This window comes from Rhinolophus hipposideros (genome assembly GCF_964194185.1).
Source record: "Rhinolophus hipposideros genome assembly, chromosome: 9".
Taxonomy (NCBI): Eukaryota; Metazoa; Chordata; class Mammalia; order Chiroptera; family Rhinolophidae; genus Rhinolophus; species Rhinolophus hipposideros.
The window spans coordinates 54,467,223-54,493,312 of record NC_138055.1 but is presented as its reverse complement, the minus strand read 5'-3'; the positions used below and the strand labels follow the sequence as shown (position 1 = coordinate 54,493,312).

Sequence of the window (26,090 nt, the reverse complement as noted above, 5' to 3'; positions counted from 1 at the left end):
AAGGTATAAAGGGAGATTTTCCTCTTTTCTCCCTCAAACTGACGAACACATATGTAAATCCTTGTTTTTTCCTCGTTGAGGCAGGGGAGGCCATAGTCACAATGTTTAACTGCATGCATCTAACCCAGGGCTGGTTTTAACCCCAGCGCTCTGACCTAAACTGCTCAGCTCCCGGAAATTCCAAGGTGAGTGGGGGTGGGGTGGGATACTCTCCCTGGAATATGACATTTCCTGTCTCTGGTTAGGTCGGAGGCTGTTTTTATTTTAAATAAATCAAATCAGATATTTTTTCCTTGAAGCTTAGGACTCTTCTAAATTCATGGAAAAATTATTTTGAAACCCCTTGTCTACATTCTCCTGCCCACCTCCTCTTCTGAAAAAAGTATTTTAATGAAAACTTCGTTGTATTACAGGGCAGTAATGGATACAGGCAGTTTTTTTGATGTGCAAACCTATTGCTAGTAAGTTCTGGAGATATGGTTTCCAACTATATACTTGGAATAATTCCTTAAATTTTGCTAATTTGAAGTAAGTGGTAAATGCAACTTTTTATGCTACTTGACTTGAACAAAATTCTGAGATTAGTAATGGCCTTTCTTAATCCTGGGAGTGGTTTTCTGGTCAAGATGGAAATATTTTTATAGAGAGTGCTGACAAATCTTTAAAGATTACAGCAAAACAAATACAGAGTTTAGCTAAGAAAAACAATTCCTGCTACTCTGTAATCCAGACTGTAGGCACCATTTAGCATTGTTAAGGAAGAATTCTTAAAAATGATTATGGTGACAACGTGGGAATTGAAAAAACCTAGATTCTCTTTGAGTACCCCCTGGTTGTGCATATTTCTGAGCTTAACTCAATTTCCATTTGTGCTGCCTTGCTTCAGTTTTCCTTGGGCCTATGAATGGCTCCTCTGTGTTTTGAGGCTTCATGTTGATGTGAGTCTGGGGCCAGACTTCTTTTTCCTCCTCCTCTTCCTTTGGCCCAAAGTCAACTCCAGTTAAGAGGAGAGGGTACCTCCTTAACTATTTGGGTTAGTTGAGCCTTGAGAATTACTGAACAATCCAATGACTAATTTTGATTTTTAGGACTAAAAAATTTATTCTCCCCGCCTCCCTCCCATCCCCAAATGTAAAAGGAGGCTTAGTTTGTTGGAGATGTCAGCCTTCCTTTGTGAGCTGATGGATGCTCTGAAGAGACAAGCTCAAGTTGTTTAAGGGAAATGTACCGAGTCACTGCAAATGTGGTGAAAGATGCCTGAGCATGCCTTTTTTTGTGCTGCTAAGAGACTGACTAGTCAAGATGCACACAGCAGAGGAAACTTACATTGTGGTGGATTTTCTTTTTTCATTTTTATAAAGAACCTTAATCACCTTCAAAGGAAAGGTTTTTACTTCTATCACAGTTCTTTTAACTGCAGGTTTTCCACATTTTTCTTTGAGTTTCTGGCTTGTAAACAATTGCAGAAGTAGCCAGGAGTAACATACCACACCACTTGTCTTTTGGAATCTGAAGTTAGAGGAGTTAGACAATTGTGCCATTTAATTTTGGTCTTGTTAGCTGAAGGGAAAGTGGGGATTGACCCTTTTTTAAAATTACATTCTTAGGATTCTTCTGTAGAATGTTTTAAGACCCAAGAGAAGGGTACATGGCAACTTTATGTTATGCCCTCTGCAGCTCATCAAGAGTGCTCACGTGGATTCTGACCATTTTGTCCTTCCCATTTGCAGGAACCCAGTGGCCTTAGTCCTTCAGGTGGAACAGCGTGCGACATGGGAAAGAAAACCAAGCGGACAGCTGACAGTTCTTCAGAGGATGAGGAGGAGTACGTCGTGGAGAAGGTGCTAGATAGGCGTGTGGTTAAGGGGCAAGTGGAATATCTACTGAAGTGGAAAGGCTTTTCTGAGTAAGTGCCTTCTCTTAGGCTTTAGGACTCTGCAGAGGTAGACATCTTTGGTTTATTTCCCCATGAACCACCACCACCTTTGCTTTTTCTTTCTCTACCTGCACTTCTTTTCTAAGAGTCAGAAGACTCAGCAATAAACAACAAAGTCTCCCCCTTCTTGGAGCTAGTGTTCTAATGAGAATGCTTTTTTATTTTTATTTTTTGAAAGATTTTATTAGGGAAGGGGAACAGGACTTTGTTGGGGGACAGTGTGTACTTCCAGGACTTTTTTTCCCCCCAAGTCAAGTTGTTGTCCTTTCAATCTTAGTTGTGGAGGGTGCCGTTCAGCTTCAGGTTGTTGGCCTTTCAGTCTTAGTTGTGGAGGGTGCAGCTCAGCTCCAGGTCTAGTAGCCGTTGCTAGTTGCAGGGGGCGCAGCCCACCATCCCTTGCGGGACTCGAGGAATTGAACTGGCAGCCTTGTGGTTGAGTGCCCACTGGTCCATGGAGGAATCGAACCAGCAGCCTTTGGAGTTAGGAACATAGAGCTCTAACTCCCTGAGCCACCAGGCCGGCCCTAATGAGAATGCTTTTGAGAGGCAGTATAATGAATTGGTTAGCACAGACTTGGGAACCAGATTCTTAGACCACCACTTATATGAGCTGGGTGACCTTGGTTAAGTTCCTTAATCTTTTTTCTTCCTCAATAAAATACGAATGAGAAATAACACTTGTCAGAGATGTTAGGTAGATATACAGAGCCTGACATATAAGCTCAGTGTAAATGTGTTAACTATATTGTTACTATTCTTTTGGATATAACAAAGCTAAAATAAATACATTGAAGAAGTCATTGATCTCGTATCCCATACATACCTTTCCAGAATGATCCTTGGATCTCAGAACTGTCCTACGAGGAAGCACTTATTTTCATGAGAGTCTTAGATCTGAGACCATAGTCACCTCCACCTCGACCCGCATTTTTATTTTTGAAAGTTTCAAATACACAGCTGAGGCAAAAGAAATTGAGTGAACACTCAGATACATACCACTTATTTTCTATATGAATATTTTAATATAACCTACCCATCCATCTATTCCTTTATGTGTCTGTTTTTTTCCCCAAAGACCTTAAAAACTCTCTTTTTAAGTCAATGAGATTTAAGAATGATACTGAAGTGTTGACTAGAATGTGTTAGGCAATAACTGGCTTTAAGCTGAAGTACTAAAGTAGATTATTCATTTCTTTGGAATAAATAGAACTAGCCACATATTGAAGTATAGAAAAAATAGCTTGAAAAGTGAAATACGTGAAGCTGTGTAATCATTAGCTATTTTGCCTCAATTGCTGGTTAATTATCTTCTCAGGATGCCTGATAACAAAGAATGGATTTCTCAGAACCCCAGTGAACTGATAGGAACTACTTTAGCCTCTTTAGAGTGTTGCTGTCTAGTAGAAATATAATGCAAGCCACATGTAATTTTAAATGTTTTGGTGGCCACATTAAAAGTGAAATTAATTTTGAAAATATACTTAACACGATATACCAAAATGCTATTTCGACATTAATTAAAAATTATTCAGATGTCTTACATTATTTTTTCATGCAAAGTCTTCAAAATCTGATATATGTTTTACATTTTATAGCACATCTCAGTTCAAACTAGTCACGTTTCATGTACTCAGTAGCCATGTGCCTCGTAGCTACCATATTGAACATCACAGCTTTCAAGTGGAGGACTTGAATATACTGTAATAAAAGACTCAATGTTTTGACAGTACCTTTAGACAAAGGTATGAATCAGGAGTCTTCAGAACATACATAAGGTTATTTCATTACATGAGTCAAAGTTTCTCGTCGGGAGCACTGTTGGCGATTTCAGTGGGACAGAGTGTGCACTCCTGGAGGCTAGCTAGCATCCTTAGCACCCAGCACCAAAGGTGGGTAGCACAGCAATCGGAATACGCCCTCCGTGTTTCTAAAGAGGAGTGGTGTTCTACTATGCTCTTGGACATGACAACTATGAGTTTGAGAGACCTAGAGCACTGTGAAGTAGGAATTCAAACAACACCTAAAGATTTTAAAGGTATTTATTGGGTCCCTTGAATCATCACTGGAATTTTCCAGTTCTTGGGCGTTTTGGAAGTACTCCTTGAAACTATATCTGTAGTGGTACCTTAGATAGACAAAAGAGGGAAAGACAAGGCTAGGGGTAGACAGATTAAGCATTTGTCCTTTGTCAGAAATACTGTTTTTTGGGTGCAAATTGTTAATGTAGAAATAGCAATAGCAAATTGGTAGGAAAAGGGATAATTCCATTATAAGACTGGCTTTCCTTGCTATAAACAGAGACTGTCCTACCGCCCCCCCCCACCATATGTATTTGCTTATGTGACAGTGTTGGCATGCCTCTTGATTTTGGTACCTTAATTTCTTCTGGGATAGTAAACTATATGGTCTGTGGATTTGGGGGATAGATTACTATATGAGGGTTTGTTGGTTTGTTTTTGCTAAAAGTAGAGCTGTGAAGGAGAAGCTTTCCCAGTTTTATTTATTTTTAAAATTTTATTGGGGAACAGTGTGTTTCTCAAGGGCCCATCAGCTCCAAGTCGTCCTTCAATCTAGTTGTGGAGGGCGCAGCTCAGCTCCAAGTCCAGTCGCCGTTTTCAATCTTAGTTGCAGGGGGCGCAGCCCACCATCCCATGCGGGAATTGAACAGGCAGCCTTGTTGAGATGAGAGCTCGCGCTCTAACCAACTGAGCCATCCGGCCGCCCCAAAGCATTCCCAGTTTTAGGTCAAATATTTAGAAATAAATTTTGTCTTATTCTTAAGCTCCATTTGTAGGAAGTTGTTTCAGTCTAGAGTAAATATCTCAGATTTTTTTTTTATCCTTCTGCTTATTTAAGTCAAGTTATGGCATGTATTCAAACAATTCCTTTCTAAAGATTCCTTTTTGAAAAAATAAGCAACAGAACTATATTTCTTACAATTCTGGAAGCTGAAAAGTCCAAGATCGAGGTGCTGACAGATTCTGTGTGTGGTTAGGGTCCATTTCCTGGTTCGTAGGGGGCTGTCTTTTTGCTATAACCTCACATGGTGGAAGGGTAAAGATACCTTATTTCAAAAACAAAAACAATAAAATATCTAAAATGGATAGTGCATAAAATAATTTTTTTTTTTTTTGCCCCAAGTCAATGAACGTACTGTAGAAACTACTTTTATGATATATTTACAGATGTAGCTTAATATAAACTAGTGCTCACTGTATAACCAGAAAAACCTCTGCCACTGGCTAGGAAGTGAAGAGGATTCCTGGTTTAGTTTCTCCCATGTAGGTACTTCTTCCTTTGATTTCATAAGCTTATGGAGTTGGGGGTTTGGTTTTCTGCAACCCATGCCCCAACTACAGAGAACACCTTTATGAATACCAGCTATTTGTTTTCCTCATAATAGGACTCCCTTGCTCCAAGTTTAATTAAACCCAATTATTTAGGGTTTTTTTTGTTGCTGTTTTTGTTTTTGCTTGTTAAGATAACTATATTTTGACTACCTACTGACAACGGGCTTGAATCCAGACCATTGAATTACTGTGCTCCTAATCCCACTTCTGAGTCTTCTTCTTAGGGTCTGTCTATATTCTAATGATTTAAGCCCTTACTGCCTTTTTTCTAAATAACTATTTCCAATCCTCCAATAATTTGTTGGCATTTCTTCAAAGTATAAGTCACATATTTAAGACAGTATAAATTGGGGGTGCATGATTTATTAGATTATCCTCCCAATTTGCATAGGTGATTATATGTTTGAAATCACATTTTGCCACTTGTAAAGCAGAATTCTTATTTGAATTTTTAATAGCTTTATTAAGATATAATTTACAATCCATAAGAATCATTCATTGGAAGTGTACAATTCAGTGATTTTTTTTTTTTTAGTAAATTTATAGTTGAGCAACTGTCTAAACTCCAGTTTTAGAACATTTCCGTAACCTCCTTAAATTCCCTTGAGCCCTTATGTGGTTATCCCAAGACCCAATCCAGCCCCAGGGAACTATTGATCTGCTTTCTGTCTCTAAATTTGTCTTTCCTAGACATTTCCTGCCAATGGAATCAGATGATACATATTTTTTGCATCTGGTTTCTTTAGTTGGCATAATGTTTTTGTGGCTCTTTCATGTTGTAGTGTGTATTAGTTAGTATTGGGTTCCTTTTTGTTGCTAAATACTAGTCCATTGTGTGGATGTACCACATTTTGTTTATTCCCTCACTAGTTCACGGACATTTGAATTGTTTTCTGTCTTTTGGCTATTAAAATGCTGGTATGAATGATTGCCAACTTTTTTGTCTTTTTTTCATTTCTTTTGGATAGATTCCTAGGATCAAATTTATCTCCTTTGAGTGAAGGGTTTTTTTTTTCCTTTTTGCCTACTTGTCCTCTATAAGGCATTGAATTTCCCTCCCCACCTCATTCTTTTCCTTTTTTCTCCATTCTTCTTGCCCAAGGGAGCACAATACTTGGGAACCTGAGAAAAATTTGGATTGCCCTGAGCTAATTTCTGAGTTCATGAAAAAGTATAAGAAGATGAAGGAGGGTGAAAATAACAAACCCAGAGAGAAGTCAGAAAGTAACAAGAGGAAATCCAGTTTCTCAAACAGTGCTGATGATATCAAATCCAAAAAAAAGAGAGAGGTAAGCTGCCTTTCCCCTTTTCCCCACAAACTATTCTTTTCCCACACACCTTCCCCCCCAAAAAGCCTTATTTTGTTTATTTCTGTTCTAAGGATGGCCTGCAAGGTAAAATTGTTGAACAAAAGAGCTTCCAGGGAGGTATGTTGATTAACTACAGTGCCCCCTCCTGGCTGAATGAGAAATGTAATCTATCTACACGGAACCGTATTAACGTGGCAAAATTAAATCCCTTTAAAACATTCAGTCACTCTGTCTTCTCCATAGAAGAAGGCTAAGCTATCTTAGACGTGAAGGGTCTTTGGTGAATTTTTTTAGAATAGAAAAGGGCTTTAAAATGTTTACCACTTCACTTCCTTTTATCTTTTGTTCCAAAGATAGCCTTTATTTTCAAATCTTCATATTCTTTTTTTTTTCCATTGAGGTGAAATTCACATAACATACAATTAGCTATTTTAAAGTGTACATACAGTTCAGTGATGTATTCTCTTTTGATATTATTATTTCTGTGTACTGCACATAAGTTAATTTTCATCCTCCTTTTGATATTTTTTATTCAGTTTGGAAAATCTGTTTATGAAGTTTTGGTTTGTTTCAGTTGCGTTAGTCCTTTTGATCTTTAGGTCTGAAGTAACTAACATAAACACTGTGATTGCCTCTCTTTTTTCATCTATATCTTTTCCATCTGTGCACACACATACACACATCCCACCCACCCAGCGTCCATTCCTTTCATTTATTTCAAGGTTGCGAAGCCTTTTGTGGTGAAGGATGTATCATACTCTTAAAGTTTAATAAAATAAAAGCCTAAATCCGCTTCTGAATCATCTAGCATCACTGTCATAAGCATCCCTGTCTGTCTTCATTTTACTCGGATACCAGTCTTTCTAGAGCATTAGTTCTCAGTTCTGGCTGCACATTAGAATCACGGGGGTGGGGGACTTCTAAAAACTTCCAGTGTCCAAAATGCACTCCAGACCAGTTAAATTCAAATTTCTGTGGGTTGGATTAGACATCAGTATTTTATAAAGACTTACCCAAGTGATTCCTGGTCTCCATAGGAGAGAAAATGGGAGACCAGCTTTCCAAAAAGGATTGAAATAAGAGTGAAAGATTGGAGGCTGCAAGTGAGAATGGATTCTGGGTTTGTGTCTGTCTCCTTATTTTTGTCCCACATTAATTTTATTGTGAGGTGTGTATATCATTGTGTTAAACTACCGATAAAAAAATTGAGAATCCTTTCTCTAAGGAGCTAAGACTTGGTTCATTCTTTTTTAAATTAAATTTATTGGGGTAACATTGGTTAATATATGTTTCAGGTGTACAATTTTATACTACATCATCTTTTTTATTAGTCCTTTGTATTCTGGCTTTTGTCATTTGATTAATTCTCTAGCTAAGAGGCTGGAAAACAACATAGCATAAGACCTCTGAGTAGCTATTTGTGACATATAGTGTGCATTTCCTCAACCTAAGGCTTCTGTCCTTTTAAAAAAGGAGCAGTCTGGCTTAGAGCCACTGCCCAATGCAGAGTTTTGTTCCTAGGACAGGTTCTGATGCTGCCGACCTTGAAAATAACTCCCACGTGTCCCTTACATTGTAGTGTTCACCTGGGGCCCCTGACAGCATTCTCAGCAGTGCTGGTGGCTGTCAGGTAGGCAGCTGGGAAGATAGGTGATTGTATGTTTTAAAGGTACAGGAGGGGATTGAGTTTCTTTCTTTAGACCACTGCAGAAGAAATTTGTTAGTCTGCATTATGCATGATTTAAGATTACTGCCTGTGTGATGATTTTAGCATTTTCCTCGCCTCGAATCCTTTTCAGCAGCTTGAACATTTTTCTTCCCTTCCCTCCCTATGTGGCAAACTGTTTTCAGCCGCCAGCTATGATTTACGACTCAGTACATGCGCCAGCATTCCAGCTGTGAGCAGCTGTGTGCACATCTGGGAACCTCCTCCCTTTAAGCGCCCCCAAAAGAGGCTATGTTTTTCAGTCAGTATCTCCCCTGATCCATGCATGGAATTTCCTTCCCAATGTGGGTTCTGGTATCTTTGGGGACCATGTGGACCCTGTATGTTTGTATCTCTCAGAAGAAAGCAAGGTGAGTGTTAGATCAAAGAGATTTTATTACAAAATCAGACATCTGAGATTAGTTCATTTGGACAGTGTTTTAAAATCTTTTTTTGTGTTGCCACTACTAAGCTTGCATTGTCTTCCATAATAAGGTTTTTAAATTACCTGGTTTTTATAAATTTTTGCAATTTTGCTCTCACTAGTGCCATCATACTTCAATGAGATCCTGTGCCCCTTGTTTAGATTGCATGATTGTGTTCTGACCAAATTTGAATAATCCCCTAGAGAATGATCAGTTTCTTTGTTTTGAATCACTGTCCAGTTCTCTCTAATGCTAACGACTCATCCACATCAGGCACAGACTATGGCCTCTTTCCAAGTGTTTGGATATTGCAGTATGTGAGCTCTGAAAGAAATCTGCTATTTTATGGTACTTCCTTGAATCATTCTTACATCTGTTCTTTCATAAATACATATGACTGGAAAGAAGTGTTAAAAATACTAGTTAATATTAGGTAAACTAAAAAGACTAAGAAAATTAAGATTGTGAGTCATGTGTATTTGACGTCTATAAAATGAAAAAGGGTTTAGTTTGGGTAAACAGAGACTTGTTTTCATCTCAGAAGCAATTTAGGGGTAGTCAGTTTATATCGTTAAGGAGATTGGATTAGAGTTGTTCTCATGATGACTCCAGAATATTTTAAGGGTTATTAAAGAGTGTTAGGGACCACTCCTAATCCTTTAAAGGAAAACTAGAAGGGCAGCTGCATCTTCTTGCAAAAATATCTTTTGGCATCACTGTCTCTGGGTAACCCAATATTGTGTTTCTTAAATTTTAAAAATTTTATGAATTTGTGATAAAAACGGTATCAGGTGCTAGTAGCTTAGGTTGTGCTTTGTTAAGCAGAGAAATGGAGGTTTTTATTCGTTCTCAAAGCTGTAACCTTTCTTCATCTTCTATTTATAGCAGAGCAATGATATCGCTCGGGGCTTTGAGAGAGGACTGGAACCAGAAAAGATCATTGGGGCGACAGATTCCTGTGGCGATTTAATGTTCCTAATGAAATGGTGAGCGAGAGTGGGTCTCACTCTACAATTGTGGATTTGTTTGTTTTGGCCAGTGACTTGAATTTGTATGGAAGATAGGGAGGGAAGACTGAGTAGTCCCCAACCAAGAATTTTGATTGTCAAGGATCTTTAACTGACACGCGCTGTCAGTATTGAATGGGAATTATGGTTTGGAATGAACTCAGGACGTCCTCAAGTTTTGGTATTAGGCCAAATTACATTATATTAGCCCATACACGAGAAAAAGTAGATTTGAGGTACGAAACATAAATATGACCTAACCATTTTTTTACACAGTTCTGAATCATTTGCTGTTAGACCATAAGCCTGTGGCCATGGGATAGGAGTTGAATAAGGCTTTCTGCCATCACTGAGGTCCAAGACCACTGAATAATGTTTAAAAGAGAAAAATAATCTCAACAAAAAACATTAAGAATAATAGTGGCCATAGCACAAGTTACTTTATCTGGTAGAGGGAATGGCTCTTAGAGGAAGGTGTAGTTACTTTCCCTCAATTTGGTTTCTAAAAGACAGTGGTTAATGGTGTGGCCCTCACTACCTCTCTATTTCCAGGTATTCTGAGCTTGTGATTTAAGTTTGGTCTCTAAACAGAAAGTTCGTGCTACAGTGCCACTGAGGAAGCTAATTACCTTAAAAGTATAATCAAAAGGCTTAACATTTCACTTGATCAAAATTTTGATGGTAAATTACCTAGCTAGAAGCCGATTTTTGAAGAATCATTGTACTGTTCAGAAGTAAGTAAGCTGTATTGACTGCTATTCCCACTCAGCCAATGTGCTACTTGTGAATTTAGTCACATATTAACTAGCTTTCCCCCACAGTCCAAATTTGAGTATCTGCTTTAAGCCATGTGTTTTGTTTTTGGTTTTGTTTTTGTTTTTTTTAAAGATTTTATTGGGGAAGGGGAACAGGACTTTATTGGGGAACAGTGTGTACTTCCTGGACTTTTTTTCCAAGTCTAGTTGTTGTCCTTTCAGTCTTAGTTGTGGAGGGCGCAGCTCAGCTCCAGGTCCAGTTGCTGTTGCTAGTTGCAGGGGGTGCAGCCCACCATCCCTTGCGGGAGTCGAATCGGCAACCTTGTGGTTGAGAGGACGCGCTCCAACCAACTGAGCCATCCGGAGCTCAGCGGCAGCTCAGCTCAAGGTGCCGTGTTCAATCTTAGTTACAGGGGGTGGAGCCCACCATCCCTTGCGGGACTCGAGGAATTGAACTGGCAACCTTGTGGTTGAGAGCCCACTGGCCCATGTGGGAATCGAACCGGCAGCCTTTGGCGTTAGGAGCATGGAGCTCTAACCGCCTGAGCCACCGGGGCCAGCCCTAAGCCATGTGTTTTCCACCCTCCTCTTCTCATCCAGAATACGTACTGCTGTGAATTAAACATCTGATTTTCTAGAAAAGGAGTAATCCTTGCTCACATCTCAGTGGAATTTTTCATTTTTTATTTATTTTTTAAAGGAGGGCGCAGCTCACAGTGGTCCATGCGGTGATTGAACCAGCAACCTTGGTGTTATCAGCACCATGCCCTAACCAAGTGAGCTAACCAGTCACCCTGAATGGAATTTTGATTTAAACTTTTTCTTCGTTTGGAATCCTGGTTAAGGAACTTGTTAGATTTTTTTTGTTATACTTGGTAGTAGAGGCTGTGTAACTTGGAAAGTTGAAATTTGCATCTAATTCCTACATTTCATGTTAGCACGAGATTTTACATTTTTCCTTACTTTCCCTTTTATAAGTACTGTTTCTGACTTAAATTTTTTTTTTTATTATTTCAAACCACAGTGCTGACTAAAAGGATAATGAGTGTTTAAAAGGCCACAAGAAAAAAAAAGAAAAGAAAAGGCCACAAGATGAGGAGTGTTAGGATGCTTTCACTTAGATGATCCAGAAACTGCATTGGTCACTTTCTGCATGATTACTAGGGCTGCATTATGTTGGATTGAGTGTTCACTCATACCAATACAAATTATGGGAGCAGAATTTATATAATTTTCAGCGTTTTGATTAAGTGTTTTCCAACTCAATTCTAATTGTGAAAATTTCTGTTTCTGATGTAGTGTAGTACCCTGTTACCCAAAATAAGACCTAGCCAGACAATAAGCTCTAGTGCGTCTTTTGGAGCAAAAACTAACATAAAACCCGATATTATATTGTATCATATATCACATCATATATTGTACAAGACCCAGTCTTATATTAAGATAAGGCCGGGTCTTATATTAATTTTTGCTCCAAGACACATTAGAGCTTATTGTCTGGCTCGGTCTTATTTTTGGGGAAACACGATAGTTAAATGATACTCAGTAATACAGTGGTCCCTCCTTATCATGGTAGATACATTCTAAGACACTCCCCATAGGTGCCTGAGATCATGGATAGTGCCGAACCCTGGATGTACTGTTTTTTCCTATACATACATACATAAAATATATACATACCTGTGTGATAAAGTTTAATTTATAAATCAGGCACAGTAAGAGATGAACAACACTAACTGATAATAAAATAGAACAATTATAATAATTACTATAATAAAAGTTATGTGAAAGTGGTCTTTCTCAAGATCTCTTACTGTATGTACAGTATGTAGATGCTGGACAAAGAGATGATTCACATCCCAGGTAGGCCAGCATAAAATTTCATCACGCTACTCAGAACAGCGTACAATTTAAACTTAAGAATTGTTTATTTCTGGAATTTTCCATTTAATATTTTTGGACCATAGTTGACTAGGAGTAACAAACTGCAAAAAGCAAAACCACAGGTAAGGCGGCACTACTGTAATTTTAATTAATTTATTTAAATTTCTCCTTGAAAATATTGAACTGGTAGGGTTCTTCGCACTTTGAAATCAGGATGAAGAGGAAATCAAGCCAGTTATATGCAGATAATGACAGAAACCTATATTTGGGCAGACTCTCACTCTTACTTTCTCTCCTTTTAAGCCTTCTATTCTTTCTCCCCAGGAAAGACACAGATGAAGCAGACCTGGTTCTTGCAAAAGAAGCTAATGTAAAATGTCCACAGATTGTGATAGCATTTTATGAAGAGAGACTGACGTGGCACGCATATCCTGAGGATGCGGAAAACAAAGAGAAAGAAACAGCAAAGAGCTAAAGGAGGGGGTGGTCTCTGTCATTTCTCTTTGTACATAATACATTCACCTCCCTGCTTTCTGTCCCTTCTCCCCACCCCCTTCTATCCTAAACACATCCATAAAAAATGTGCTTATCACTGTGCTCCACAGGAGAAATGTTGGTATTGGTTCTCTTGTAACATAACTGATGGTCTGATTCATGATAAGTGTCTCTCTGTGAAGACCAGGCATTTACATACTGTGTGTAATTCTCATCATTTTTTCCTTTGCCCTGATCTCTTCTTTCTGCTCCCCTGTGACCTCAAGATGAATTTTACCTTTTTAATCACCTTAGAGTCTTGATCTTTTCAGGGTTGGTCACTTTTTAGATTGGGGGATTTTGTTACAGTGATGATGAATTTTGGTTCTTAGAACATGTTGATGATCAGCTAGCCTTTGTTTTGAGATGTTGGGATGGAAAAGACGTTGCCCATCTTTTTAAAAAGCCAATAGCAACTGCCTAGCTGTTGGGGCTTTCCCAGCATCATTCAGCTCTACCCAGGGGAATACAGGGTCCCTGGTGTGGTCTTCTGGACCACCCTCTGTTGTTCATCCTCACCCATCCTCCCAGAATAGCTCCACCCATTGGAGGACTTGAAATTTTACATTCAGATTTGTTAAGGCGCTCCTTTTAGCCCCAGGACTTTTGGCCTTGTTTCTTAGCAGTCCCTGATTCTGCTTCTGCAAAGTGGTGTAGTCTGTCATAAAATGGCAAAATTATTAACTGTGGAGATGTTTAGCTATTAGTACATGAGGATGATGGGGTAGGGTACAGTTGTCTTTATTATCACATGTGGTATATATGTATTATTTCCTTCCATCCCTCACATTTGGACTATATATTTATGTAGGTGTGAGTGACTGCCTGGTGCTTGCTTGTGCCAAGGTGCTAGGCACCCTCCAACCCTGCCAACTTTTGTGGCCTCCCAAAGCATTCCTGTTAACCAAAGAGGCTTCAAACCTGACCCTCACTTCTCAGTGGACCCAAGTTTCCTCTCCATGACATTATTTTCAGTGGGGAATTCTTAGAGGGGAACCATTGGCCACAATAACAATTTTAAATATTCATAGCATTTATAGTTATAAATTTCCTGCTTTGTTGACTCCTGGATTTGCCAAGAGTCCCCAAAGTATCAATGTTCTTCCTTTTTCCACCCTCAAACTCTTAGTTCTATCTTCTTTTTAAGAATGCATTTCCATGGAAGACTATCACCTCAGAGTGACAGGCTCTGGTATTAGCATGTTGACATAACCTTCTCTCCCAACTCAGCAAAGTATTTCCCTTTTGGCTTCATCCTGTTTTGCCATTATATTGAGAGTTTATTTTTCTGATCATAACCTTCTGCCTTTAGCTACCACGAGATGTCCTATTTCTCTTTACCCTTTTTTTCTTTAGTTGAGGGAGGGCTGGAGAATCAAGACTAAAAGTAAGGAAATAGCAGGGTTTTGAGCATCCTTGTTCCAGCTCAAAAGCTGAGGAAATAAAAATAAATGCTTGAAATAGCCTTAACTCTAGTGTTCACCAGCCACTGAGGTTTTTGTTGCTTTGGTTTTTAAAACATAGCTGTCTGGTGAGGAGCATTCAACCATTTCTGGATTATTCAGAGTAACGAGGGGAATGGACAGATTGCTCTAGTCCACAGATGAGCCGAATAATATGCAAATCATATACCCATTCATAGCATTTGTTAACATTGCTTCCCTGCTCAGCTGCTGATTGAATTCTGTGTGCTTGTATAAATTATGTCAAAAATTACACTGCCCAGTTGAGAAGACAGCTATTGATGCAGTGGCCTGACAAGACTGGAACAATGAAGAGTTTGGTTTAAGTCATCCAGGAAACTCCTGAATGGTCATGTGATTAGGTAAGAACTCATAACCCATACCTCAAATGGATAGGAGTTTTATCTTCATCTTCCTTTACTCTGTGAAGGAACTAAAGGCCTAGATCAAGTGCTAGGTAACAGTACTTATCTAAAAGAAAGCATGGTCAGGAAATAGAGTTGTCATACAGGTAACCAAGAATATGAATTAGGGTAGACAAGGATAGGACAAAAGTAGGCGAGAGCCCCCCTGAGGAAGTGATCTGGGTCTCAATTTGCAGGTGGAGAAAATGACAGCTTATCCATGTAGCCAAAGTGTGTCTTCCAGGCGCAGTGGGCATATAAATCATAGTGACCATATTTTTACCAAAATCTAGCATATGGACAAAACAATTATTTAGTACTGAGATTGATGCTGAGAAACGTGGGACGTGTGGTTGTCAGTTCTAGGTAATATTTAAGACAGTCATCAAAATCTGATTTTCTTTTAGCATAATAACCCCAGTATTATCTATTCATCACCCTTTTTAATACCTTACTCTTCATTCCATTCATCTTTTTCTGTCCACCGTTTATTGAATCATGGTCTTGTACTGAGTGCCGCCCAAACAACTTTTGTTCTCTCCCTGCCTATTCACAGCTACTTCTGTAGGAATGTAGGGAGCCAGAGGCCAGTGCAGGTTTCAGCCCTCAGCGGAAAGGAAGCCAGATGCCTGCCTCTGCCTCTGGCATTTGTTAATGCTGAGTAGCTGTCCTGGCCCTTGGAGAATTGCAACCTCAAACAGAAACTTGTTTTCATGGGGTTTTCTCCTTTCAGAAGAGTTAGTAGCCATGGGCTAAGCACTCTTAAACATGTAGGTCCCAGGTGCTCAGTGTATTTTTCGTGTTTAGTCCTTCCAAAACATTTTTCTAATGATGAATTTCTTTAGTAATCAGCATTCACGGATCTCCCTTGCACAGAATGTAGTAGACCCTTTCCTAAAAGAGTCTACCAAGGTCAATGTAGTTGCTTTTCTGAGCCCTGGGCTGGGTTGCTGCCCTCACATTAAGATCAGCTGTTGGGAATATCAGCTCTGATGGAAGCACCCATTTTTAAACTGGAGAGAGCCATATCATTTTTCTCCCTGCAGTCCAGTTTTTTTCTGCTCAAGGGAGCCTTTGGGCCTGTGGTGCTCCTAACACTCAAAAGTCTAGATCAAGGGTGTCCAAACTGCGGCCCGCGGGCCAACTGCAGCCCATGGTCCATTGTTAATTGGCCCGCAGCAAATTCCAAAACTATACTTAGTTTACTTAAATAAACCAGGTGAGGCAATACGTATTTCACCTCGAGTGAGTGGCCCTGCTGTTTGTGTATTTTACCGCATGTGGCCCTTGGTGAAAAACGTTGAAAAAAGTTTGGACACCCCTGGTCTAGATAGTCCTTGGCTGTCCCCCGGCCATATCTGTGTTCCACTTTTTGTTGAAAGTTTGGTCCTGTTCTGTAGCCACCCTGCTGTCTATTTACCGTATATTCAGGTCATTTCATAGGGCTTTGGGAGAGGTGCTTGGGATTTTCATCTTGTGATTTTGTTGGATCTATGTATGGGCCAGCTCCCCTAAAGTACAGAGGGATCTGTGTTTGGGTTGGGGAATGATTGTCTTTGCCTTTAGGGTTTGAATTCAAGGGCCTAAAATACTACTTTGCAATAATAGTATGAGAACCCCAGGAAGGGTTGTGTAATTAGATTTGAAATGTGGAAATTGTTTCTCACAAATTAGGTCAAAGGAAAAGCTTATTTTGCACCCATGGCTCCATCCTTTTGGTTTAGATTTTGAGAGCACAAAGTAGTAATGTGAGGTCTGTATCTTTGTAATCAGGCCACCAAGCATACATACTTGCAGCAAGGTGGAGAGAGGAAAGGTCTGGATCCAGTGTATTCCAGTTTCATGTTGGCGTTACTGATCATCAGTTATGTTTTCAAAAATACAGATGTTACCTGGCACCCAAGAGCAAATGCTCAGAGTTGGGTGCTCCCTCCCAATTAATAGTGGTGGGTTTGTACTGAGCCGTCCATATTTCAGCCACATTAGTGTTACATTATTCATTCAACAAACATTTTCTGGCATGGGGAATACAAAGTTCAAAAAGATTCTTACGGGACCTCAAGGAACTCTCATAATGGTGTGGGATAAACTGACTATAATAGTTTATTCTGATTTGGGGGCAGAGACAGACAGCTGGTTGATACAGTTGATGGCCTTTAAGAAGGAGGGTAACATGGTTCATATGTGGGAAAGACCTATGATCTTGGATAAACTGAGCTAACTGGCCATAGATAGACCACAATAAGGGCCTGTTTTATTCCAGAAAATAAAGGTAACTGAAGGTTAGTTAGAAATGCTGCTATTACTGAGAGAACAGGTGAGTGGGGATTGAGAACCCCAAATTTTGGTCCCTATTTTATGCTTTTTGCCAAAGTATTTAATGGTATAGTTCATCCTTGCTTGTGAAAAGTATTAACTATGTTGCAGATTCCGTTATGTGTTACATTATTGTGGGTTCTGTAACATTTTGTTCCTCATGGACATTTTATCAGTTGCTCACACCTTTTTCAGTTGCTTATCCCTTTTGGAGGAATTAACATAAGGCTGGCTTTTAGCCTAAAACAGGGACACATTTTGCAATGCTACGAGATTTGCTAAAAAGGCATCTTGGGGCACATCTCTTAACACCTGGGCATCTACTCTGGGCGGTGTAGTTTTATTCAACATTGCCAGAGATTGATTTCTAAGTAGAGATTGTGTCAATTATGTGGAAACCCTAGCCAAAATCCACATACTCCAGAATTTTGGATTTAATCTAGGATGAGGCCTAGCTGTTAAGAAACAGTCTGACTTTAAGAAATGTCTTAGTTCTGACCACAAGAAAAGGGTACTTTGCTTGGATAATTGAGAGTTGACTAGTTGGAAGTCAGAATTCCCAGGAATTAGAATAACTCTCTGGAAAGTTACAGTGTGAAGTTTCTTTGGATAGCTTCATAAAAATTTTAGTTTCTTTTTGCTTGCGCTGGATTTCTTGAATTTTAAACTACCTCATCTTGTCTTTTTTAAAGTTACAGCAACTTGTCGTTGCCACTTTTTAACATCGTGCTTGGCTTTGGCTTTCTAAGATGGATTTTTTTTCCTATTCATTGACAGCATGTTCTCCTGCCTTTTCATCCCAATTCTCATTTCACCTAATATCATCTCATATTGTTCCTCTGTCAGAGAAATGTTTTAAAATAGTTTAAAATCTTTGTTTATGGGAAGAAAGTGATCTCCAAATGCTATTTGTCCCTAAGATCAGTAAGAGAAGGAGTTAAAACAAGGTGATGGGGGAGGGGACAGAACCTGCACTAGAGGCAACTGACAAGGGAAGAGCCGTTAATTAAGACAATTTCAAAGTCAACTGATTGTGATCATTAATGTCACAATAGATCAAAACCTAATTATCACAGCCTAGGTAAGAGCCATCAGTATTAATCAGAAAATCTAATAGGAAACTATTACCAAGAAATTAGGCCAAATTGAATGCAGTGAACTTTTTATCTCGCCATTCTGTATTTTTTTGTATGTGTGATGTCCCCTGGCATTGGCAGGTGTGACCCTCACGGCTGATCCAGGCCCCAGTGGCCAGTTTGTCACACTTTGAGGAATTCCAAACAAAGATTGAACCTGAACTGTCATTGCCACTTTAATCAATCTTGAACTTTGTCATCATTTGGACTTGTTCGGTGTGATTAGCAATCAGTGAAAAAAGGTTTATATTTAGGTCTTGGAATGATTGGTCCTTCCTAGACCTAGAGTTTCCCTGGTGAACACTATAGCGTGTGTGTTGATAAATCATTCTTTGAGCTTCTGCCGTTCTGGCTACTGTGAGGGGATATGGAGGAAAGGGGGGCGGGGGGCTTCCTGCCTGTAGATTGAGAGACTGGAGAAGATAGAGTTTAATCGTGTCACAGCACTTTTAAGGCTCCAGTCAGTGTTTTGCAGTTTCTAGTAGCTTTAGTATTTGATTCTAAACCAGGGCTGGCTGTGGATTTAGTTTTGTCCCACTAGTTTTAGAATAAGGGTCATAATGATCTCTGTCAGAATCTACTGTAAATCCAAAGGAGGGGGGAAAGGTGTTTTTTGTTTTGCCTTTCTTTTGTTAGAGTTCTGCCTCTGGCAGGAGAAAAGAATATTACAAGAGTCTTATGACTAATAGAACACTTTACTCCCTCTCCCTGAATTGAAAAATAGGGTCACCATTTATATCGTTAATCTTGAGCTGTTGATGAAGATACTGCAACTCGCGCAGGTGAGTTGAGGTAGAAAGGTTGGGGAGAGACTGACTTCGGGCGATTTTGGGCAGGGCCGAGAAGCAGCAGGAGGGTGGTCATGGTGCTGGGATTCCTATGCTCCTGTCTTAGCCTGTACAGGGTGTTGCTGATGCTGAACCGCCGCTGCCACCACTGTTGCTGGGCCTTCCCCATCAACCTTGCAGCTCAGAGCACACCGAGACCACTGCTGGGGAAACTAGTTCTTAGCTTCCCACTTGAATGTGGTCTTGTTGCTTCAATCTGGATTTTAGGAATTTGGGTTACTTAGTACAGAACTTTGGGAAATCAATGTGACTTAGTCCTTCGCCTTAATGTTTAAACTGTAATTTTATTTTCGAAACACCCATTAACACGTGGTTTTCAGAAGCAGTTTGTTTCTCCAAGGTTCCTTGCATTATGCTTGATAAATAATAGCCCTCAGTGAATGCTTGTGGGCGGATTGAGTTCATCTTGTTTGTAGAGTGAGATGTACTTACCAGCTTCCTTTTGCTCCCAAGTGTCCTCTGAGAAGTAAAATGCTCTGGGGAGTGAAACAATTGAGTGGATGCTGGCTGTGCCAACCGCTTCAGCCGATTCACAATGGCTGACCTTGGGCAAGTCACTCCTTCCAATGCCTCAGTTCCCCATCTGTCAAATGGGGGTAATAATACTGACCTACCTCACCAGGGGTGTTGTGAGGCATTGTAAATCAAAGTTGATCGAATACTCGAGGGTCCTCGATGGAGGATGCCTTGAGCCAAAGTCTAGGCCTGACATAGGCTTTAGTCCTCACTGAGCTGTCCCAAGGTTGGAACTACTTAGTGACCTCGGCTCCCCACCCCTCATCAAAGCTGCTAGTTCAGATGTTGACAGTGTTTTTGTGAATGTTGGAACCTTAATAGTCCAGACTTACTTAGGATGTTTTGGGGGGAGGCACGTAGTATGTTCTGTTTCACATCCATAAAGGGAGGCCGTTTCAGACCCAAGAGCATCGGATTAGGAAATCATGAGGCAGAGATGCTACTGCTTGTTTCTGTCTGTAGGTTGGGAGTTAAGATCCCATCCCCCATGGGCTCGGAACAGACTTGGACTGTCTTAGGAGCAAAGCAGACACAGTGGGTTTGATTTATATCATTGCTTGTCCCTCTCAAAACTGACCCCAGGACAGCTGGGTCGCTGCACCCCTTCGTGGTATCTGTACTGAAGCCTCACCTCTCTGTAGGAGCCAGCTGGTTCAGTAAACGTAACCACTTCCAGCCCCCACCAAAAAAGAGCCACATTGGAAAATGGTTTTTCTAGAGATGTGTTTAATACTCAGAATTAGGCATTGATACTCTTTAAAGCTTCATCCAATTCACTGCATTCAGCATCTGTCATTCTTTCTCTGTGTCCACAGTCCAAACCTGGCTTTGACCTTTTTTCATCTGGTTTAGGAAAACTATGGACGCTTTCTGTTTGCCCAGGTGTGGGCTTGAGAACCTTACTCTCCATCTCAGTTCAGGGGCTCAGCCAGCTCCTCTTCCCAGTAGGGCTTTTCCTTTCCCTGTCCTTGGCCCTAGACGTGTAACCCATGAAGAAGCACAAGGTCCTGGCCCCTTGCTGCAGTCACATTCTGGTTCTCCGTGTTTTGTGGACTCTGCTCCTTTGTTCATCCAGCACTGGCGGCGGAACCAGGCGGTTCTGTGGAGTTCTGGAGGATGGAGAGAACAGTCTGACATCTTGCCAACTAGCCAGGAGTTGACTCGCCTGGCGTTCCCACCCCTTCCCACAAGAGGGGATCTAAGAAACTCGAGGCTGGGTTTCTCTTAGCACTCTGTACCATCCTGAGTAGCAAAACAAATCACACTTCGTAGCCAGATTTCTGAATGGAAAAATTGGAAATTAAATTCTCTATGGACTTTGGTTTGTGGGGGAGTTTTGGTTGTGTTTCTTAGTTTTATTTCAGCCAAACATGTCTGCTTTTGATTTATAAATTTTTTAGGATAAGTGGCATATATATGTTCGTCTTTTAAATGTAAATGTTTAAAAGTAGGCAATTTATGTGTTTCCACAACTGACATCAGATGCAGACCTCATTCTCTCCCCCTCTTCCACCCTCCTCTTTTCCCTCTTTTCATACTCTTGTATTGGTTCTAATAAATGGTTGCTTTTCAAATACGGATCCTGAGTGGTGGTTTGGAGATCTGGGGGTTAACACCCCTTCCTTAATTGGGGCCCATGCATTTCTGAAAGAGGAGTGAGACTTGAAGAACAAGGGCTATTTTCCTAAGGAATGTTGGTCTATGACATTCTGCAAATCGCCACAGGGTGGCGCAAGCCTGAGTAAGAACACGTATCCAGTTCCTTGATCTGTTTCCTTAACCAGTGCAGATTGTGTGCCCTCCTGGTCTCTGCTCATCTCTGCTGCCAATGGCTCAGAGAATAAACATTACCCTTTAGGAACCCAGGAACCCCTAAAAGGGTCAGCTCCTGGTTAGAATTTGTGGAAAACCACATTGACAATCTAAACCAGGTTTGAAAATCAATATATGTGAGTTTGTACATATAACTATTTTATTCTATTCCTGATTTGCTTCACAAATACCAAAGAGACGGTCTTCACTGAGGATCAAATGATTGTGGGTCAGGAACATAGTTTGAGGGGTGGGCAAGTAGAAGTTGGATTAGGGAGGAAAAGGTATGTAAGTAACCAAGAATATATTGGGTAATATAAACCTGATGCAGTCCTGAATCTAATAGAAATGGGCAGAAACAGAAGAGAGAAGTAAGGAAGGTAGGGATCCCAGAACCCAGACGTCCTTTAACTGAAATGTCACTCCGTAGGCTGAGCTCTCTTGTTTCGCCATCTCTTCTCTGCAATTTTCCCCTCGTTTTCCCTTCTTGCTGCTGAGTTATAGGTTCTCCCCAGTCTAATCTCGTAAAGTCTTATGAAGACATCTGTAGGTTGGCTGGTTTAATGGTCCATGACCCCATAAACATGGGACAGGAGAGCCATTTGGCCCACTTCAGAGGCAGACCCTTCGGAACATTATTTATTTCCTAACTCTGAAGCCTGGGACTGCTTGCCCCCTTCCCTTTCGATCTCTTTCTAGTTCTCTCACCATCCCGCCACTTTGTGCCTCGGGCCCATCAGAGGACTCCAGCGTTTTGACACTCGCACTCCCACTTCTAAACAACCATGTCTTGGTTTTTCCGTCCAGTGTGTCGGGGTCTGCCTGCACGGTACTCATTCAGATGAGCTCATCATCTCCCGTAACTCTTCTCACACTGAGTGGCAACTCAGTGCACTGGAGAAGCCCAGAGCTGGGCAATTCCGCCTCCCCTTTTGTCTGCACTAAAATAAGCTGCAGAGCTAGTGAAATCGATGCAGCACTGACAGCTAGAGAAAATGGAGGGATCGCTGTGAGAGTCTGCTTAGCTGCATCACTGAGCACACAGCATGGAATCACCCTGGTAGAGCACGCAGCCCCCAGGCAATCTCTGCCTTTGGGAGGAAGTGCGCTGGGGGTGAGAGCCTGGCGTTGAGGGCGGCTGCATGTGCAGAGGGGCCCGTTACAGTCTGGACACTCCAAGCTGCTACCCAAGTCTTGAGTGACCTGGGGTGGTGTGGGGGGGACTATGCAAAAGCAGAGGCAACTGGTGGGTGTACGCATGCAGACATGGGGGCAAGCATGAAGGAAACATGAGTGGGAGAAACCTCGTGGACGTACCCTATTGAAAGTCATGGCCGAACTGCAGGCACAGGATGGGAAGGGTCTGCTCTATTCTTTGGCTCCTCTGCCTTTGTTTCCCCTTCCCACTCTGCTTTCCTGCTTCCCCCACCCCGTCTGCAGCTGTAACATCTTGCTTCCCAGGTGCTGGCACCCTCCTCTCAGCTTCTGTTTTTATTTGTGTGTCTATTTTTTTTTTATGGTTTCTCCCCTTTGTCTACTATATCATATGTGTTTTTCTTTGTCTTTTTTCCTATTTCTGGTCTCTTCCACCCCATGTTCTCTGCACCATCACCCCCTTTAAATTCCATAAGCAGCCTCAATTTGGACATTTAATTTCAACCCCATCAAATTATTATCTTTCTTGCAACAACCCAGGACTCTTTACGAGCTCTTCTTACCCCACGACGCCTCTGGAAACAGGTGCGTCTCTGTGTATAATGTGACTCCCCCGCCCAGACGGTGGGGGTAGGGGGGCGATGCCTGCTCAACAGCCTCGCGTCTCTTAGTAAATCCTGGTGTGATCATTTGGTTATGAGCCAGGGAGAGAGGAAGAGATGTTGAGAATTGAGTTTGCTAATAAATTGGGGGGCTGCCCAGATGAGAAGTTTTGGGGTTATTGTACCCTTTTTTCCCTCTTCCTGCTGCTTCTGGGGAAGGGAGCTGAGGTGTTGGCTACAACCACTGCAGCTTATGAAATTCTGCTGCTCCATCTGCAGTAAGAGTGGGGGTGAGGACAGATGTGAGATCTGCAACCAGGGGAAGGAGGGCAGGTAAGCTGAAGCCCTTGTCTGCCATGTGGGAATGGGATGGACCGTTCATTCCTCATGCTATTTCCAATACCAAGCAGCACCACCCTATGCAGCAGCCTGGCCCCCCACCCCCACCCCCCAAAAAAAACAACGCACACACCCTATAACCTGCTACTTTATGATTCAGTGATTTCTGGCGGGAGCCAAGAGAGCCCAGGTCCCAGAGAACTGGGCCTGGCTGTGCTCCTTTGTCCTCTGTCACATACCCCCTTTCTCTGGCTCCTGCCTCATCATTCCAGTCCTGTCTGCAGTGGAGTTGGGAGGTAGAGGGGATGGAGCTGCCATGATGCTCCATGGAGAGCAGGGTCGGATGGGGTGGGGTGGGGGCACATCTCTCCAGCTTCTAGACCAGGACACAGGATGAGCCCTCTTTCCATGTTTTCTCTGCCCTTTTTGCTTGCCTCCCTTTTTCTCTTGTTCATCATCCTTTCTGTTACTCCCCACACACACACACACTTATCATCTTCCCAGTTCCTCTGCCTTTTTTTCCTATCCCTGTTTTAGGAGTAGACAGCTAATAAGAGGGCTTGAGGGAAGGTGTTGGGAGGGGAAAGAAAAGTTCAGATTATTTTTCTTCTTCCCCTTTGGAAGTGTGGAGAACAGGAATATTGCCATCCTTTTCTTTTCCTGGGGATTGGAGTATCTCTTCATCCTCAGATCTACTGATTCTTTCATCAATAAGGTCTAAAACGGATTATTTTAGACATAAAAACAGTTTCTATTTTTATTGGGTTCTTTGTGGTTTTGTATGGGAGAGGGACCTTTGCCATCCCCACAAAAACAAAGTCAGTCTGTTTTTGTTTGTTTGTTTGTTTGTTTGTTTTTTAAATTGAGAATATTGGGGAATAGTGTGTTTCTCCAGGGCCCATCAGCTCCAAGTCGTTGTCCTTCAATCTAGTTGTGGAGGGCGCAGCTCAGCTCCAAGTCCAGTTGCTGTTTACAATCTTAGTTGCAGGGGGCGCAGCCCACCATCCCATGTGGGAATTGAACCGGCAACCTTGTTGATGAGAGCTCTCGCTCTAACCAACTGAGTCATCCGGCTGCCCCTCTGGAAGCTCAGAGTTAGCTCATTGTGTTCAGTCTAGTTGTGGAGGGCGCAGCTCACTGGCCATGTGGGAACTGAACCGGCAACCCTGTTGTTCAGAGCTCGGGCTCTAACCAACTGAGCCATCTGGCTGCCCCAAAATCAGTTCTCTGTGTGGTATTTTTCTGTTAAAAATTTTAAGATAATCAATTTTGAGAATTTCCTAACCCTCCTTGAGATGACTGGAGTCATCTGGGGTGTTGTAACAAGACTGGAAATCACTGTTTTTTTAGTGTCCAGCTAAACCAATTAGATCCTTTTTTCTGTCTGAATTTTTTGCTGCCTTTCAGCATGGGAATAAAAACTTTCCTCTTTGGGGGTTTCCTGTGGCTCCCATTCATCAACCTAAGGGATTATGGACAGGTACAAACCATTTCCCTGATTTTCTCCCCCCTCCCTAAAAGGCAGGGCCAACCTGCTTGTAGAGAGAGGTGATTGGCTCAAAGGAGAGGGGAGAGTTTCCATTTTGGATTGAGCTGGATGGGATGGTTAGGGATGAAGTTGCAACCTTGGATAGTGGTAAGCGAGAGAAGGAGGCACAAGGTTGTCCCTGTGAAAAAACTGGGAGACTGAAATGAAATGAAGGATGGAGATGAGAGGCTTGGAAAAACAGATAATGTGCGGGGAGCGGGAGTGGGGCGTGCACACGTACCCACTTGTACCCACCAAAACACAGATGCGAGGAATGTGGAAGCTCAGAGGGGCCTGCAAGGAGGCCCTTGAGACTGCATCCTCTGCTTCCAGGCAGAATGTCTTCTTCACCCAGGCACAGATGGGTGGAACTTCACTTCTGAAGAGGTCTGGGCAATGAATCAATGTAGCACTTACCATCACATGTTCTGAGAACAGTCTGCTCTGGAATGGATGACCACCCTGAAAATCTAAAAAATATTTTTGATTACTTCGGGAGGCCCTTCTGCATCCTGAATGACTTCAATTTCTACTCTGGTGTGGGCGGGTGGAGGACCTGGAGTCCTAATGTTTTCTTTCCCCGATCTCTAATCCTGCTTTAGGTGGTCCCAGGAAGGGTACGAGATGGGAGCGTGTATGGGGGAGACATTAGGGACTGACGGTACAGGTGTCTCATTGGATGCAGGTAGGGGTACCCTAGTGCGCATTAGAACTGTCTCCAAAGAGGAGATCGGGCAAACAGCTGCTTTCTTCCCTCCATTGAAATGGCCGGTCTGTGTGTGTATGACAGAGGGATGTATTCATTTGAATATAATGCTCTGAATATGTTTGTGCTCATTTGAATAGATTAAGTTCCACTGAGTCCAAGTTGAGTCACTCTGATGGAGGGGAGTAATGGCCTAGGTAATTCAAGGCAGCAGATAATCCCCAAATCATTTATGGTTATGATTGAAAGGTGCTTTGGATTGCACTCAGGATAGGCTTTGGAAGGTGCCTTGTGGCCTTCTCCGGGTCAAGAAGAAGTCATTAATGGAGGCAACGGAAACTGCTTTTAGCTGTGCACCA

At 41.6% G+C, this 26,090-nt stretch overlaps 1 protein-coding gene across 5 annotated transcripts in view; it reads left to right on the top strand.

Annotated features, from left to right (window-relative positions):
• CBX5 (chromobox 5) overlaps nt 1-21,163 on the top strand; it is a 34,953-nt gene extending 13,790 nt beyond the window's left edge. For 2 of the 5 annotated variants that reach the window (XM_081061533.1, XM_081061534.1), the window contains 4 exons: nt 1,731-1,906; nt 6,389-6,575; nt 9,612-9,712; nt 12,697-14,380. In XM_081061533.1, the coding sequence (XP_080917659.1) occupies nt 1,773-1,906; nt 6,389-6,575; nt 9,612-9,712; nt 12,697-12,847 (573 nt within the window). In that variant the 5' untranslated portion in view covers nt 1,731-1,772 and the 3' untranslated portion in view covers nt 12,848-14,380. Of the gene's footprint in view, nt 1-80; nt 186-1,730; nt 1,907-6,388; nt 6,576-9,611; nt 9,713-12,696 lie in introns of all 5 variants that reach the window. The other 3 variants (XM_081061535.1, XM_081061536.1, XM_081061532.1) reach the window with 3 other exon arrangements.
• The last annotated feature ends 4,927 nt before the right edge of the window (nt 21,164-26,090 follow it).